We start from the raw sequence: 18,484 nt of genomic DNA on the forward strand, positions 1-18,484 counted from the left end.
ATCCCATTTAATAATGCAGCTGAGAGTGCTTATCAGCAACAACTTAAAAATGCACTCCTCACTGGTTTCCGCCCTGAAATAGGCAACTGGGTGAGGAAACACTTGGTAGAAGTGGATACTGCTAGGGTTACAACAGCTATACAGTGGGCCAGACATGCTGAAAAAGTGATCAAAAAAGGCAAAAGTTCTGATGAATTTCATCTAGACAATGATGATGATGATAATGATGATGATGATGATGAACTAGATGAAGATACAACAGTCTTCTTCCAAGGGTCCCAGCGGGGCAGAGGAGGAGGTAGAGGCCAACAAGGTCACAGGCCGCCAAATAATTCAAAATCCCCATCAGATTCAGATAACTGTTGGAACTGTGGGAAACGTGGCCACTGGTCGAAAGAGTGTCATAAAAAGAAAAAAAAGCAATCAAGGGGTGGAGGAAGAGGCAGAGGAAAAGGCAAATTCCCAGCATGACTAGATTTCCTCCCCTTTGATCTCTTGTGCTCCTACAGAGGAAGAAATAGTAGATGTCCATACAGCATGGGACATTCTGAATGCATTAAAAAAAAACATATGTTACCTTAAACATTGGAGGAAGTGAAGTAGAGTTTTTGTGTGATACCGGGGCTTGTAAAACCGTAATAAAACTAAGGTCCCAAATCTGAAGGCCTCCCAAAATACTATTTGGGTGAAATCTGCTGATGGGCAGGTACACAAGGAGAGTATCTCCAATCCAGTTGAAGTGAAAGATGATGAAACTGGAAACATGGCTGCAGTCTCGATTGTCCTATCCCCAAAATGTCCCATAAACCTGCTGGGACGAGATCTGATGACTAGATTGGGAATTGTAATAATTCCAGTAAAGGATGGCATGCGAGCATGTAGAGTGAGAGATGTAGACTCATATGCTGCACAAGCAGGTGAACAGATTTGCTGTTCTTATGACATCTCTGCTGAACAGAATCCCAAGCTACCAGACAATTTGTTGAGTGAAGCCCGAAAACAATTGACGCGACCTGAATCAGCAATGACTTGTAATGAATTACATGTCACCATGAACATTCTCACTGATCCACAAGATGAATATATTGAAAGTTTTCTCAGTGACACAGAAGTAACTTTAACAATCACTGCTCTGTACACTGATCGCAGGTCGTTTGCAGCTGCTGCTATGCTCCTGCCCGCTCCTCAGAAAGACAAATACAAGTTGTCGGCTGTACCCCACATTTCATTGTTCAAACCTCACAGTATAACATGGGCAGATGTGGGTTGCCGAATTAAACTTGCTGGATCTGTCACTGATTATGAGGACAAAGGTGATGGGTGGACCTACAGTACCAGTTGTGACATGTGGAAGCAAAAAGTGTGTGAAGTAGCTGTTGGTAGGGCATGCACTTGTGCGCTTCCCTGACATTTGTTTGAATGAAAAGGAGGAGGGGGAATTGGCTGGGCTTCCTGAAAATCTGTGGACAAAGGGCCCATCTGATGTAGGACTTTTAACGTCCATTCCCCGAGTACAGATCAAACCAAGATCAGAGTGGCGTCCAAGAGTTACGCAATATCCTTTAAAACATGAGGCAATAAATGGGATTGCCCCTGTTATAGATAATCTTTTGACAGGAGGAATCATTAGGAAGTGCTCGGATTCTCCTCGCAACACTCCTATATTTCCAGTCCGAAAGGCTAATAAAATTGATTGGCAAATGATACAAGATTTACGAGCAGTAAATGAAGCAGTGCAGACTAGAGATGCACTGATCCGATATCTGGATCGGATACCGGCCCCGATATCAACAAAATAGATGGATCGGGTATCGGAAAATGCAGCCGATCTGTGAGCCGATACTTTCCTTAATCTATTGGGACGTGGGCTACGTCATACGTCAGCAGCACGTGTGCCGCATGCCACGAGAGTTTTCTAAACAAACGCAAACATGGAGCGAACGAAAGAGTCAGCTGTGTGGAGGTACTTTAAACTGAACACGCCAACTAGTTCGACGGCAGTTTGTAATGTCTGCAAAGCTAATGTTGCCAGGGGTGGTGGTAGTACTGCCAGTTATAGTACTACCAATTTAATTAAGCATCTCCAGGAACACCATGCAACGGAGCACCAGGAGTTCCAGCAGTTGAGCAGATCTAAGGGAGCGGGAGGTGGACCTACACGGCAGTTAACGTTAGCAGATGCACTGCAAAGACGGGAGAAATTCCCAGGCAATAGCGCAAAAGCTATGAGAATTACTGAGAAAGTGCTGGAATTCATGGTTTTGGATGGACAACCGATGAGTGTTGTTGAAAACGAGGGCTTCCGACGTTTACTTGAGCACCTGGAGCCACGGTACAATTTGCCATCGCGCAAGTATTTTTCTGAGACCGCACTGTCAGAAATGTATGAGAAAGTGTGCGAACACATGTTTACATTGCTTGATTATTGTATTTGACCAAGTCACTTGTTTATTCTCTTGTCCCGATGCTATATTTTATTTTTCCACATGTAGAGGTATGTAGCTTGTTAAAGCAACCATAATATCGGATCGGTATCGGGTATCGACCGATACGCAAAGCCACGGCATCGGTATCGAAACTGAAAAAGCCGGATCGGTGCATCTCTAGTGCAGACAAGAGCACCTAATGTGCCTGACCAACACACACTTCTGAACATTTTAAAACCTAACCAGAGGTTTTTCACAGTAATTGATCTTAGCAATGCATTTTTCTCAGTGCTGGTCCACCCAGACTCACGGTTTTGGTTTGTGTTTACCTTTAAAGGACAAAGTTATACATACACCAGATTGCCACAGGGATTTGCTGATAGTCCAACTATTTTCTTTCAAGCTACCATGGCCTGTTTGGCTGATTTTCAGATGTCAAACAAAAGCCAACTTCTAGTTTATGTAAATGATCTCCTAGTAGCCTCTGAAACTGAAGCTGCTTGCAAGAAAGACTCCTTAGCATTGTTACACCTCCTTTGCATCTCTGCAAAACAGGGAATAAAGTGAGCAAGAACAAGCTACAATGGGTCAGACAGGAAGTGAACTATTTAGGTCACACGTTGACGTTGCTTCTGGAAGACAGATACAGAAAGCCAGAAAGCAAATCATTGCAGATGCACCGAAACCTGAAACTAAAAAACAAATGATCTCATTTTTGGGGCTCTGCAATTACTGCAGAGCATGGATCCCACATTATGTGGAAAAGATGCAACCGCTGCTGAATATTGTGCATGGAGTCCCCATGGCAATGACAGAAGAAATTATGTGGACACCAGTAGCAGATGATGCTTTTGTAATGCTGACACAGGCTCTGATGGAAACTACAACCCTTATCTTGCCAGACTACAATAAAACCTTTGCGCAAACAGCAGACTTCAGGAATGGTTTTGTGACCTCAGTGTTGCTGCAGAGTTATGGCAGCAAACTAAGATCAATTGCATTTTATTCAAACAAACTGGATCCAGTGACTCAATCCTTGCCAGACTGTGTCCAAGCAGTATGCGCGGCAGCGCTTGCAGTGACACTATCCGCAGATGTGGTCCTCTTTCACAAAATGGAGCTGCTAGTTCCACATGCTGTAGATGTGTTGCTACTGCAAAGCAAGATGAACTTTTTGTCACCTGCCAGACACCTCTCCTACACTGCTACACTTTTGTCACAACCACACATTGTGATAAAGAGGTGCACAGTCCTTAACCCACCAATGTTGATCCCGTTGCCAGGGGATGGAACCCCATATAACTGTTTGGATGCTACAGAACATCTACAGCTGCCCAGACAAGATTTAAGTGACACACCACTTGACAAGGGGGAAAAGTGGTTTGTGGATGGATCATGTTCAAAGGATCCTAAAGGAAACAATCAAAGTGGTTATGCAATTGTGAAATTGCCAAACCAGATTGTTGAGGCGGAGAAGCTTCCATACAACAGGTCAGCGCAGGCTGCTGAGCTAATTGCAATAACAAGAGTTTGTCAATTAGCGAAAGATAAGCAAGTCACTGTATACACAGACAGTCAGTATGCGTTTTCTACTCTGTTCTATTTTGCAAAACAATGGAAGCGCAGAGGGATGACAGCATCAACCGGTAAGGACGAACACATTGCCGCAAGTGGCCTACACAGAGAGACCAGCTGGGGTGAATTACACGTTACATCCAAGGTAACGTGACCCACAAATGCATTAACGACGACTGCTCTCCAGGAGGAAACTGAATGGGAGCTTTGGACATCACCGCTGAGTGTCAGGATAAGAGAGCCATTTCAGGTGGTGAGGGTTCTCTGACCAACATGGCTGCACCAGCAAACAGAACATACTTCATACAGAATGGCTAGTGGCTTTGTGGTCACAAGGTTTGTCCGATGCTGCCCGCCAACTGGACAGGAGTGTGTGCACCAGAGTGGGTGACAGACCACACCTACAGGATAGAACATCACCAGCTGACGACAGCACACAACTCTTCTGGACGTCGACGCAGGGCGGTTGCAACCTTTGACCCTCATGACTCTGTCTGGGGTGCGAATGTTCCAGACGACCATAAAGTATGGTCCGTCGGAGACAAAGTTGTTCATGCGCTTTTTCCTTGGATCGGAGTAGGAAAACAATCACTCTTCATCGAGACACTGAACTATCGTTTTCAATCCTTTGTGAATCTCTCACTGCAAGTCAACGATCGACAAAATAGAGAAATTCAGGCTATTAGACTGATGGTCTTGCAAAACAGGATGGTTCTGGACTTGTTGACGGCAGCACAAGGGTGTGCCACATTATTGGGACGTCCTGTTGCACATACATATATACTAGGAGAAAATGACACACGCATCAACGACACCATGGATTCACTGAAGAACTTACAGTAGGCTATGTCAAAAGACAAAGTCCCACAACAATGGGATTTCTTTTCATGGCTATTCTCTGGCAACTGGTGGCAACTGCTGTTGAAATTTGTGACTCCTATGCTTGTTGTCCTGGTGTTGTTGTGCTTGTTTACGACCTGTGTTATCCCATGTTTGAAGTCTGCTGTGACGAGGGTTGTGTCTTCTACCGTAGCATAAGTACATATACAACTTCTCAGACATGACGGATGTGATGACTATAATGTGCTGCGAAACATGGATTGCGTAGATGCTGTTTAGCTGAGCAGAAACTTGATGATTTGACCATCGAAAATGCCTCGCAAGTGATGGATACAATGATGTACTGTTTCTGTGTTTTTCTTTTTCTTTTTTATTGATAGCATTCTGGTCGCCTAAGGCAGAGGGACCGTGTGAGACTTTTCCTGCATTGAAACATCTTGTCGCAGGTTTTTCACTCACACACTAGAATTTGAGGCATTGAGGAAAAGCCTCATCTTTACTGGAAATTATTACTGTCATTGTTTGTTGTTTTTATCATGTATCACCCTTCACGATCCCCAACCCGTCCACTATCATCTCTGTTTTGTATTGGGGTTTTTTTTATTGTTATTTTTACTATTCTTCTTTCTTCGTTATATTTTCTTGCTTGTATTTGTTGATTGGGGTGGCATAATCATATGATAAAACAGGAGGGATATGTTAGGGTTTACAGATTATCGTTATCGTATGATTATGTTGGAATGTAACCTGTAATAAATAACCTAGCTAGATTAGTTTTATGCTTATGTTGGAATGTAACCTGTAATAAATAACCTAGCTTGTCCCATCCTACACAACGTCGTAAAACACCCCCTGATATACTTTGACTAGAGGTCAAGGGCTTCAACTCTATCCAGTCCACTCTTACCACCCTGTTTCTCTTAATAGAAATGCTCTTGCAAGAGGCCAGAGTCAGACCTCATTCGATCATCGCTGTACGCACATCGACGAAGGGCTCTCAATTTGCAAATGCTTAAAAAGGGCATACTGTCTCCTGTGTGGTTATTGCAAAAATAAGTTAGAGTGAGCACCAGTCTAACAAATACTATTTGAAGGATAATTTTATTTCGCTTAAATATTTAATTTGTTTGAAAATATCATTCGTTTAAATAATTGAGTTGTTTGAAGCATTTCAACAGTAAGGAGTTTATATACGGTTTCAGAATTAATGATTAATGTATCAAATTTCTTCTCAAATACTATCATTGTCATACTTCCATTAATTCGACCCTTCATCGAATGAAGACGTGCAGGCTTGCTACTTCGGCCTTGAAGTAGAGCTGACCCATATAAATAGTTACTTTGGCACAACTAGGGCAAGTGTGCGCTAGATCAAGGAATCCCTAAAGTCTTCTAAAAATATCCGAAATATAACAAAAGCCTCAAATCACCAAAGGGAGCCATCAGTATGGCGCGGTTATTCTGACGACGTGTTTCAAATTTAAGTTACTCAGCACGAGCGTCGTTTGACTTTAGAGGGATTGGCGTCATAAAGAGATTATATTGATTCTTTTAGAATTAATTTAACAAAGGTGGTTAGATGTCGGACGAGTCCCTTCACCCCTTCTTATCCAACCCTTTAATGGGAAGCCGGTCACTTTAATAAAAAGTGCAGGTTTGACACCATGAACATCTCATGCACATGTCCATGAATGTGTGAATGCGCAAGCGTGTGTGTGTGTGTGTGTGTGTGTGTGTGTGTGTGTGTGTGTGTGTGTGTGTGTGTGTGTGTGTGTGTGTGTGTGCATGGTATTTGTTTGCCTTATTTATAACGATTTATAATGTTGATTTTTGAGATAAAAAAATAATTTTTTGGCGGAGCACTGGGTCGCACGTCCGCCTCACAGTTAGGAGGGTGCGGGTTCGATTCCACCTCCGGCCCTCCCTATGTGCAATTTGCATGTTCTCCCCGGGCCCGCGTGGGTTTTCTCCGGGCACTCCGGTTTCCTCCCACATTCCAAAAACATGCTTGGTAGGCCGATTGAAGACTCCAAATTGTCCTTAGGTGTGAGTGTGAGTGTGATTGGTTGTCTGTCTGTGTGCCCTGCGATTGGCTGGCAACCAGTTCAGGGTGTCCCCCGCCTACTGCCCGATGACGGCTGGGATTGGCTCCAGCACGCCCGCGACCCCCGTGGGGACTAAGCGGTTCGGAATATGGATGGATGGGAAAAATAATTTTGCCTTTGAACTTTATAAAAGTGTGTTTCATACACAATATATCTTCTATATAGAAAACAACTCCCGAACGTCAACAGGACAGTCAGAATCCAAGCAATGCTTCTGGGGTTCTGTTGGATTGAGCCTGTGAATTACATTATTATTATTAATAAAAATATTTTATTACTGCAGCATTCATCCGTGTTCAGTGAAGCTTATCCTCACACATGGGAAAAATATTTTTACCACACATATATCACAAAATTTCGACTTGGTTTGTACCTTCACATTTAATTTCACCTTGATTCAAATGTTTGACTGAATGATTATTTCTCATGAATACATTACAGACCAGTTCCACAACTATGCAAGCACATTACTAGCACTTCGGCGAGCACTCTGTATTAAACATTCTTGTCCGCATCTACGGTGCCTGATTTGTACACACATTAGTGCTGGCTACAAATCTTTAGTATAGCAGAACAATGGCCGAAATGTGACTGAAGGACAAGGTGTTATGATCGCGAGCCGTTACCATCTTACCTTCCTGACTGTCGGGGAGGAGTATTCCTTGCAGCATTTGTGAAAAATTGGTCTCTAATCTTGAACGCTTCAGAAAAGACGGCCCAGACTTTGGCTCACCCATCCCATTAAAAAAACGTTTTTACTGCATTTGTCAAAGACCGGGTTCGTGACTTTTTTGTCTAACAAATTTATTTGTCATAGGCAGTGAAAGAGTTAATGACTCTTTATTCTTTCTAATTAGCTGTGAAAGGCCTGAACATCACGATAATGTAAATAGGTTGTGATGATTATTTCAAAGAAGAACGAAAGTATTCAGACTTTCACAAACAGGTAAGTGCACTTACCTGTCAAACTGCACAGCTATGTGACACCCATCAAAGGAGCTGGTTATATGGCAAACAATTACTTTCTGGAAATTAAATGAAAACAATAGATTATACATAATCTAGTGTGCCATTTCTGGATGCCAGTAATTTATCTTCTATCTACGTATACATACATGGTGGCGGCTACACAATATTTTGAGAATTCTTAAAGATTTGCTAGCATGCCAGCTCAACCAATCAAAAGAGCCACGTTAGCCTCACGAGCCATAGGTTCCCAACTCCTGTTCTAGTTATTGGGGTGGTGTCGCATGGGGGTTCAGACCGATTGTAGAAGGCTAGACTTCACTCTTTCCAGCCAGTTTGCCCAGCCTTTTCCAGTTCGTTGCAAAAATTCTCAAAGAGTTGTGGCGCAACAACAATATGTTTATATGGTTGCTTACAATAGTTTTTAACCTTTGCAGTATGGTTTTAGAGTTGATCACTCTACTGAGACAACCCTTGCAAGTGACTAATTCTTTTCTCTTAATTATGGACTCCAACGCCTCATCAGTACTATTATTACTCGATCGTAGTGCTGACTTTGAAACTGTCAATCACAACATATTCGATTGCCTTGTAACCTGCGTTGGTATTTTGGGGTCAACGCTGACCTGGTTTAGTTCTCATCTCCCAGAGAGGACCCACTGCATGGCATCACAACTTCTGAGCTTCATGTTACAGGTGGTATCCCGCAGGGGTCGGTAATTGGACCTTTACTGTTTAGTATTTACATGCTTCCGGTTGGTGACATTATACGCAAATATAACAGTTTTCATTGTTTTGCAGACGACACCCAATTATGTATGCCGGTAGAAGTGACAAATCTGTGTGATTGCTGTAATCTTGAGGCAAGTCTTGCTGAAATTAAACAATCGATGGCTTTCAATATCAGACTTCCAGATAAAACAGAGATGTCGATAATTGGTCCTGCTCGTCATTACGACCTAAGGACACCACTGTAAATCGTGCTGAAAGTACAACAGTAATCCCTCGCTACACCGCGGTTCGTTTATTGCGGTTTCACTACATCGTGGATTAAAATTAAAATTTCAAAATAAAACTTCTAATTTGGAGAATTATGGCACGTAAGTTGCCCACACGCCAGCAGAAGGCAGGGAAAGCCCACACAATTGCAGTGCATACACTTGTATCTTTTTATAAAAAAATTGTTATACTAATACGATTTCTAAAAACAGTGTTGTAGCTTGTTATAGAAAAATTGTTCTAATAATAAAAGGGTTCTAAAAACATATTTACGGTATGTACACTTGTACCTTGTTATAAAAAAATTATAATAATAAAAGCTGTTCTAAAGTCCCAAAGTTAAAGTCCCAATGATCATCGTCACACACACATCTGGGTGTGGTGAAATTTGTCCTCTGCATTTAACCCATCCCCATGTGATTTTGATCCATCCCCTGGGGGAGAGGGGAGCAGTGAGCAGCAGCGGTGCCGCGCTCGGGAATCATTTGGTGATCTAACCCCCCAATTCCAACCCTTAATGCTGAGTGCCAAGCAGGGAGGCAATGGGTCCCATTTTTATAGTCTTTGGTATGACTGTAAAAACATATTTACAGTATGTATTAAGAATTCTCCATGTTATGTTATTCAGTCGTGCTTTGATTTGAGGTAGGGTGCTTTATTTTGAAGGCCGCTTTCAGGCGATACCACTTCCTGTTTCACGTACATCTTACAGCGCTACAGCAGTCATTGACGATGTAAGTGGGTCTCCTAACAAGAGAAATTGTCTAACCTTTAGGACCTGTAGTGTTGCTCCAAATGTTGGTTTACATTCCTTTAGAGGTCCGTTTTTACATGTTAGCACGATCGTGTGTGTGTGTGTGTGTGTGTGTGTGTGTGTGTGTGTGTGTGTGTGTGTGTGTGTGTGTGTGTGTGTGTGTGTAGCATGTAGATGTGACGTTCTGTTGTTAACCTTGGTTAAACAGGGACCTCTAGTGGTCACAAGTTACCATAGCAGCGCTATGTGCATTTTGTAGATGTATATGTAGATGTAGCTAAAGTATACAAACTGTAAATATGATTTTAGGACTCTTTTATTATTATAACAACTTTTTATAACAAGTTACAATACTGTAAATAGGTTTTCAAAAGTATTTTATTATAACAACTTCTTTTATAACAAAGTACAACTCTGCAAATATGTTTTTAGAACAACTTTTTTTTGGGGCTGGAAAAAATCTGCGATAAACGAAACGCGAAGTAGCGAGGGATCACTGTATTGCTAAAATCTGTCCGGTTCTTTCAGCACATGATGCAAAACTTATACATGCATTTGTTATGTCTCGTCTTGATTTTTGTAATGTTTTATTTTCTGGTCCTCCTATGTCTAGTATTTAAAGCAGGGGTGTCCAAACTTTTTTTAGTGAGGGCCAAATACAGAAAAATAAACAAAGGGCCAGGCCACACACTAGAGGTGACATACTGACACATGAATACTGTGTATTGTGAAGAACATTGCACTCAGTGGGAGCAGTGATGCTGTCCTTTGGATTGAAGGATGGCTGACATGTCAGGAGAAAGTTTGGTGGTTGAGACACGAAGGACTTCACAGAGATGGCTATCAGTTATTCTGGTTCTCAGTCTGCTTTTGTTCTGATTGAACAGAGAAAATGTTTGTTCACATATGTATGTCGAGCCGAACAGGCTCATCATTCTTTTTGCGTGGCGTCTCATCAGAGGAAACTTGGCATTATCCAAACTCTGATAGAATTCGGGGAGGGGGAGAAGCTGATGCTGACTCTTCAGAGAATCATCACATTGAATTTCAATCAGCTCTAACTGCAGACTCTCTTCCACTTCTTCTGCATCCACCAGGAAGGGGGTCGAGAACAGCTTGATTTGTTTTTCAATGGCAGAAAAATCTTGGAAACGCTGGTTGAATTCCGTCATGAGAGAGGAAATCTCAGACACATATTTCTCCTTTTTAGCAGAAAGGTCGGCGTTTGGAAAAGCAGACTTGATTTCAGACAGCGCAGAGAAGTGTGCAGCATTAAAGCCTTGTAGTTGTGTCTCAAACAGGCGGAGCTTTACGCAGAAGGCTTTCATGTGCGCATGCAAGTGTGGCACCAGCTGTTCTTTGCCTTGTAGGTTCTTGTTCAGTGTATTCAGATGATGCGTAAGATCAACTAAAAATGCCAGGTCTGCCAGCCACAGAGGGTCACTTAACTCATGAAGAGGTCAGCCCTTCTATTTTAAAAACTGGTCAATTTCTGATCTCAGCGGAAAAAAAACGCTGCAGCACAGAGCCGCGGCTGAGCCAGCGCACATCAGATTGGTAGAGTACATCCCCGTATTCAGCATCCACATCAGATAGGAAAGCCTGAAATTCTCTGTGGTACAGTCCTCTCGCTCGAATTACGTTTACAGTCTTTACGACAGTGTTCATCACATCGCCCAGCTGGACAGTCTTGGCACACAGTGCTTCTTGGTGGATTACACAGTGCATCCTAACAGCCTCACCTGCTCTCTCTTTTACCTTGGCGCAGTCCAACGATGCCATTCCTTTGCGCTCGCCAGTCATGGCCGGAGCTCCGTCCGTTGTTACTCCACAGAGCTTTTCCCATTTAAGCCCCATCTTTTCAACTGCCTCTGACACAGCTTCAAAAGTATCTTTTCCCGTCGTTGTGCCTTTTAGGCTCATCATATCAAGCAGCTCCTCCGTACAGCAAAAATGGTCATCTACTCCCCGCAAAAAAATTAACAGTTGCGCGGTGTCTGTGGCATCTGTGCTCTCATCGCATGCTATTGAGTAAAAATCAAAAGCACAAGCCTTGTCTCTCAGCTGGAGTTTCACGTTCGCTGACAAGTCCTCAATTCTCCGCACCACTGTGTTTCTGGATAAGCTCACATTGTTGAAATCCGGCACTTTTTCTGGGCACATTACTTCTGTGACTTTGATGAGGCACTGCTTTATGAAATCACCGTCTGAAAACGGTTTGCCGTGCTGGGCAATACGTTTAGCGACTTCATAACTTGCTCTTGTGGAGTTTTCCTGTGTTTTGTTGGCACGAAAAAAAAAACTGCTGTTGAGCTTGCAGGCTAACTGCCATTTGCTTAACTTTCTGTGCTCGTTCAGCACCGGTGTACGATGTGTAACTCTGATGTTTGGTCTCATAGTGCCGACGGACATTATACTCTTTCATCACAGCAACATCTTCATTACAAATCAAACAGACACACTTTCCGTTGATTTCTTTGAAGAAATACTCATTTTCCCACCGTGTTTGAAATCTTCTACACTCACTCGCGATTTTGCGTTTCTTTGATTCAGCCATTTCTGGTGACTAGCGGTAAAAGTTTTTCTTCGCTTGATTTCGTTTGTTTGGCGGGCTCCATCTAGTGTTGAAACGGAGAAGTGCAACAGAGTTGAGCTCAAGCTTCTTGTGTGGGCCATATTCAATTATGTTTTCAGAATTTGCTGCGGGCCAATAAAAACTGCCCGCGGGCCGTAGTTTGGACACCCCTGATTTAAAGTCTACAGTTAGTGCAAACCACTGCACCTCGACAGCTTACAAGAACGAGGAACTTCAATCATATTACCCCAATACTAGCCAACTTCCATTGGCTCCCGGTCCACTTGAGATGTGACTTCATGGTTCTTTTATTAACCTATAAAATACTGCATGGCTGAGCGAATTCGTATCTCATTGACCTAGTTGTACCATACGTTGCATCTCGAAACCTTCGTTCACAAATTGCTGGTCTTTCAGTGACCCCAATTCTGTTAATTTTTATAGCGTGTTAATTTGCAGCATAATTAATTAATGTAATAAAAACATTTAAGTTACAGTCCTACTTTAAATCTTACAAATACTTTAAATTTTGAAATTTTCTTAGAAATACTTTAAATTTTGAAATTTTCTGCATGCGGCACAGTGGCAGCACGTCCACCTCACAGTGCAGAGGATTGGGGTTTGATTACGTGTCCGGCCTTCCAGTGTGGAATTTGCATGTTCTCTCCGTGCCTGCGTGGATTTCCTCCAGGTACTCTAGATTACTCCCACATGCAAGTAGTCCGATTGACCACACTCACTGGTTGTGAGCGTGAATAGTTGTCCATCTATGTGTGCCCTGCAATTGGCTGCCAACTGATTCAGGGTCTCCCACCTACTGCCTGAAGTCGGCTGGGATAGGTACCAGGATGCCCGCGACCCTCGTGAGGAAAACCGGTTCAGAAGGTGAATGGATGACATTTTCAGCAGTAAAAAGTTAATATTTTGTCCATAATAAACTTAATTTTCATGTATAATTATTACAAATGCATTTTACTATTTGCATACAACCAATGACAGCTCAGCTTGTGAATGCAAAGTGATCCGTTATTGGTTGTTACCTGAGCCCTCAACATGTGATGTCAATATCAGTAGGTATCAAGTTGGAAAATGTGTATTTTAAAGATGATAATTCTACCTTGAAAAATAATTGGGCTATGACTTACTGGTCTGGCCTAACATTAAATCAAACACAATAGAACAAAGTTACCTGCTCACTCTCCAATTTCGGTTTCTCCTCCAGGTCGTGCAAGTTCCAACTTTGGAGCTTCTGACCAATTTTATAGTTCCACAGATTCATTGTCCCATCCTACAAATTACAAAGACATTTTAACAGGAATGAAAACCAAATTTCGTCAAACTGTTTGCTCTAGCATTTCCTTTTTATATACAGTATACAGTCGCAAGAAAATGTATGTAAAACTTGTGGAATTACAGGACCTGGATTTACTAAAAAATCTGTAATAAAATATGATCTGATGTTCATTCACAGAAAAGAAAAACACCGACCACTTAAATAATACCACACTAACAACTAATGTAATATTTTCATGTTTTAATTGGACATACTTTAATGTTTTTATGGGGGATACTATGTAAACAGTTACAGTGTAGGATGGGGTAAGGCATTGACAACCAGGAATCGAGTGGAACAGGGACTAACATTCCAGTTCTCCCGGAATACATCAGATTTTAAAAGGACAATACCAAATTTTGATTTGGAGTTAGCCGTGTGGAAGAAGCATGGACAAAGGACCAATAGAAAATGTGTGTGCGAGGACAAAGGATCTTTGCAGACCCCTCTCACCCAGCTCAAACATTTTCCATCTGTTGCCATCTGAATGGAGGCTCAGGTCCATGAAATATTAGACCAATAGAATCAAGAACAGTTTTTATCCATGAGCAACAAAGACCCTAAATGCTGCACTTAATTGTATATACAGTATTTTCTGCACTATAAGGCGCACCTTCATTGAATGTTTTATTTATTTATTTATTTTTCATATATAGGGCGCACCAGATTAAAAGACACCTGGAATAGAAGCTACTGCACCAAACTGGGGTTGACTAGGGTTGCGTTCTGCATCCACTAGATGGAGCTGTGCTAAAGGGAATGTCAACCCAGTCAATGATGTAAAATTCAACTCCCATTCCGTATGAAAGTGATACGGTTTTGGTCCAGCAACCCCACTCATATTTGATGGTCATGAACTTTCTTTAGGTTAAAAGCAAAAAGCGAGTGTGTGCATTGATGCGTAATGCGTTGATAAGCTTATTAGCTTTGGTGCCGGGCTTGTGTATGCGCAGCCAAATAGGCTGCGGTGAGGGGGGACGGTTCACTGTGATCGCCTCTCGACAGGCTTACCTGTATGTCAATCAAGCGATTGGATGGATTCTAGCCTATAGAATTTTTTTTTTTAAATGTCATGCAATCCACCAGTAGTAGCTTACTTCAGTGACGCCCCTGACCACGGGTGCCGTAATGCTGAAACCGATGCGACCTTGTAATTTACTATTTGTACTGAACCGTACTGTGCCGTGTACAACCAGTATATATCAACAAATCCATCAATTGATCTATATACAAGGCACTCTGCATTATAAGGCGCACTGTGTTTTTTTGAGTAAATTTGAAGTTTTTAAGTACGCCTTATAGTGAGAAAAATATGGTATAGTATTGTTTTTATTGCAAGTTCTTTGTAGAATTGTTATTAAACTGACCTCGCACTGTACTGTGGAGCTGGTCCTATCTTGTCATGCATCTAATACAGGGGTGGGCAAACGTTTTGACTTGCGGGCCGAATTGGGTTCTAAATTTTGACCGTGGGGCCGGACCAGGAGCAGATGGACGCTTTGGTTTGTGTGAAGTGATATAAACGACATGTAAAGGTCATTGCATAAAAGGTTTTGGCCTTTAGTAGTTAGTAAAGCATGGATATTAAAAAAAGCTTTTTGAAAACAAATGCATTTATTGACAGCATTAAAAAAAATATTTCACCAAAAAACTACCGTATTATTCGGACTATAAGTCGCTCCGGAGTATAAGTCGCACCAGCCATAAAATGCCCCAAAAAGTGAAAAAAAAACATATATAAGTCGCTCCGGAGTATAAGTCGCATTTTGGGGGCAATTTATTCGACAAAATCCCACACCAAAAACAGTCATGAACGAGCAAAAACAAGCTAAACGATAGCAACAACAAGTTAAAATATAGGTATGCTAACGTGACAAACACAAACAAAGAGCTGAGAACGGGCCTCACGTAACATATAGAGTGATTAAGGACAACTATTGCATGAATAACATGTTTATAAAACCATCAGTGTCACTCCAATTCATTAAATCCATCGATCGTTCGATACGATAGCAACAGGCTAAACGATAGGTATGCTAACGTGACAAACACAAACGAAGAGCTGAGAATGGGCCTGACGTTATTAAAAAATATGATTACATTAATAACACGTTTATAAAATCATCGGTGTCACTCCAATTCATTAAATCCATCGATCGTTCGATACGATAGCAACAGGCTAAACGATAGGTATGCTAACGTGACAAACACAAACGAAGAGCTGAGAATGGGCCTGACGTTATTAAAAAATATGATTACATTAATAACACGTTTATAAAATCATCGGTGTCACTCCAATTCATTAAATCCATCGATCGTTCTTTGTCAACAATGGGTGCGCGCGGCTGAGGGCGCTTGCACTTAAAAATATTCCACGGGCTCATATAACGATAGATAAACTATATTTCAAATAACTATAATATAAGCAATAATATTATCAAACCATCCGTGCACTTTAAATCCATTAAATCCATCGATCAAATTCCTCGTCCTTTGTCAACATCGCCGCGCGTGCGCCCTGACGTCAGCCTCGTCTTTTTTCCACAGATCTAGTATATAACTATATTGTAGCATTAACAAAGTACAAGGATAGACGTGGGTTTGGTAAACGGCTCTTTATTAAATAAAACAAACTTCCAAGGGTGTGGCGGCGTGGACTTCCAGACACGAGAGCTCGATGGCATAGGACTGGGCGTGCGTAATGGCCATGTCCGATCCCCATGCACCGTTCGCGGACAGCCACTCGGCCGAGCGCCGGCCCCCGACTCAGTAGAGTAGGACCGGGCGTGCGTAAAAGCCATAATAGTTTTTCAAACCTTCTATGTCACTCCAAATCCTTAATTCCTTCAAACTCTTTGTCCTCCGTGTCACTTAGAAATGATCACTGCTAATGATGCTGATAGTCCTTACGTGGGTACGTTTGTCATTTATGTAAACAACCGCCGCGTCGCGCCGCGCCGCGCCGTGCCACTGACGTCACTTGAGATAGTAATCCATTGGTACATCACGGTTCTCCAAACTTTCTTTCTGCTGCTCGATTACTGTTTTCAGCTGTATATTTTACAACTTGAAGTTTGTAACCTGCAAAATATGAGTTTCTTTTTGGTGCCATTTTTCTTAAGCCCACCCAGTTGATGAGTCACGGCCAACGGTGAAATTTAGAGCGCCCTCATCTAGTTTCGTCTGAAATTTTTTTTTTTTTTTCAGATGTAGTTTTTTGTTTTGTTTATTTGGTTGTTTTATCAAAGTCAAAGTCTGCTTTATCGTCGATTTCTTTTTCATATACTAAGACACACAAAGAGATTGAAATTAACAGCCCGAAAAGAAAATGTGGGTCCCCCTTCCATGGGCTCACCACCTGTAGGAGGGGCAGAAGCGGTCAGGTGCAAAGCGAGCTGGGCAGCGGCCAAAGGCGGTCCGATCCCCGGCTGCAGAAGCTGGCTCTTGGGACATGAAATGTCACCTCTCTGGCTGGAAAGGAGCCTGAGCTGGTGTGTGAGGCAGAAAAGTTCCGACTAGACATAGTCGGACTTACCTCCACACATAGTTTGGGCTCTGGTACAAGGGGTTGGACTCTCTTCCACTCTGGAGTTGTCCATGGTGAGAGGCGTCAAGCAGGTGTGGGCATACTTATTGCCCCCCGGCTGGGCGCCTGCACATTGGGGTTCACCCCAGTGAACGAGAGGGTAGCCTCTCTCCGCCTTCGAGTGGGGGGACGGGTCCTGACTCTTGTTTGTGCCTATGCATCGAACAGCAAGTCAGAGTACCCACCCTTTTTGGGGTCCTTTAAGTGCTGGAGAGCGCTCCCTCTGGGGACTCTTTTGTTCTACTGGGTGACTTCAGTGCTCACGTGGGCAATGACAGTGAGACCTGAAATGGCATAATTAAAAGGAGAGGAACAATATATATATATATATATATATATATATATATATATATATCACGTGCGGTGAGGTTCATGACTGGGGAGACACTGACATCATCCCCCCTTCCTTTGCCCGACACCTAACCATGTCACAAAAAAGGTTGGGGAACGCTGCTCTAGAGTGTCAAGTAACATGGTGGATGGGGAATACAGATGGTGCAAAATGTGAGTAATGGATTGTTCCCAGGAATAAAATTCCAAATTTTAGCAGGAGGTGGTGCAAAATGTGAGTAGAGAATTATTGGGTAAATTGGCATTGCTGAAATACCAAATGTTTCCAAGAGATGGTGCGAAACCTTTACATGAGACCAGAAGGGGCAGTTGAGCAAAACAAGCTGAACGAGCAAACATATGGATAAATAGAATAGCACGAGGTCGGTTCTGAGTCACACATGGAAACACAAATGTTTGGATTTTTTATTTTATTTCTTTGCTTGGCTACATATATTCAGTAACAGCTTAAAGCAATATTATCACATAATTGTACCAAGGTGCCCACTACCATTAGATACTATGGTGGTGTGTTAAGAAATTTTCAAAAAGGTTGAGTCAAATGTTTTGAGATGTTTTAATAAGTAAGAAATATTCAAAAAGGTTGATTCAAATGTCTTGAGATGTTTTAATCAGTAAGAATTTTTCAAAAAGGTTGATTCAAATGTTGAGATGTTTTAATCCGTAAGAAATATTCAAAAAGGTTCATTCAAATGTTTTGAGATGTTTTAATCAGTATAGTCAAGGATTCATGATTTTATGTTTTATTGACATGTAACATTGAAGTTTTATTTTCATGAAAAGTGTTTTGAATGATTTAAAAGGAAAAGGGGGCTCACCGGGATGTTGGCTGTATTTTTGGTGGAAAATAGTTCACGGGAAAAATGAAAGAGCGGAAACAGCTGCCAGCGTGGCAGCAGGCTTGCGCAATGGGGGGGAAAACCTGTATTGAGCAATCCACAGCAAGGATGCTGAACCAGCAGTGGTTCCCAGCT

General features: G+C 42.1%; 1 protein-coding gene and 1 long non-coding RNA gene across 5 annotated transcripts in view; one reads left to right on the plus strand and one right to left on the minus strand.

Annotated features, from left to right (window-relative positions):
- wdr4 (WD repeat domain 4) overlaps positions 1–18,484 on the minus strand; it is a 99,606-nt gene that overhangs the window by 27,123 nt on the left and 53,999 nt on the right. For all 3 annotated transcript variants that reach the window (XM_088383358.1, XM_088383355.1, XM_088383357.1), the window contains 2 exons: positions 13,430–13,528; positions 7,907–7,971 (listed from right to left, as the gene is read on the minus strand). In XM_088383358.1, the coding sequence (XP_088239484.1) occupies positions 7,907–7,971; positions 13,430–13,528 (164 nt within the window). The remainder of the gene's footprint in view (positions 1–7,906; positions 7,972–13,429; positions 13,529–18,484) is intronic.
- LOC148394676 (uncharacterized) lies at positions 9,606–14,544 on the plus strand. 2 transcript variants are annotated; one of them, XR_015859915.1, is made up of 4 exons: positions 9,606–9,645; positions 12,824–12,931; positions 13,045–13,155; positions 14,230–14,544. It is a non-coding gene; the product is annotated as an uncharacterized LOC148394676 (long non-coding RNA). The 2 variants fall into 2 exon arrangements; XR_015859916.1 differs by having other exon boundaries at positions 13,045–13,125.

This window comes from Syngnathus floridae, chromosome 8 (genome assembly GCF_059516105.1).
Source record: "Syngnathus floridae isolate MCC-2025c chromosome 8, RoL_Sflo_1.0, whole genome shotgun sequence".
NCBI lineage: Eukaryota > Metazoa > Chordata > Actinopteri > Syngnathiformes > Syngnathidae > Syngnathus > Syngnathus floridae.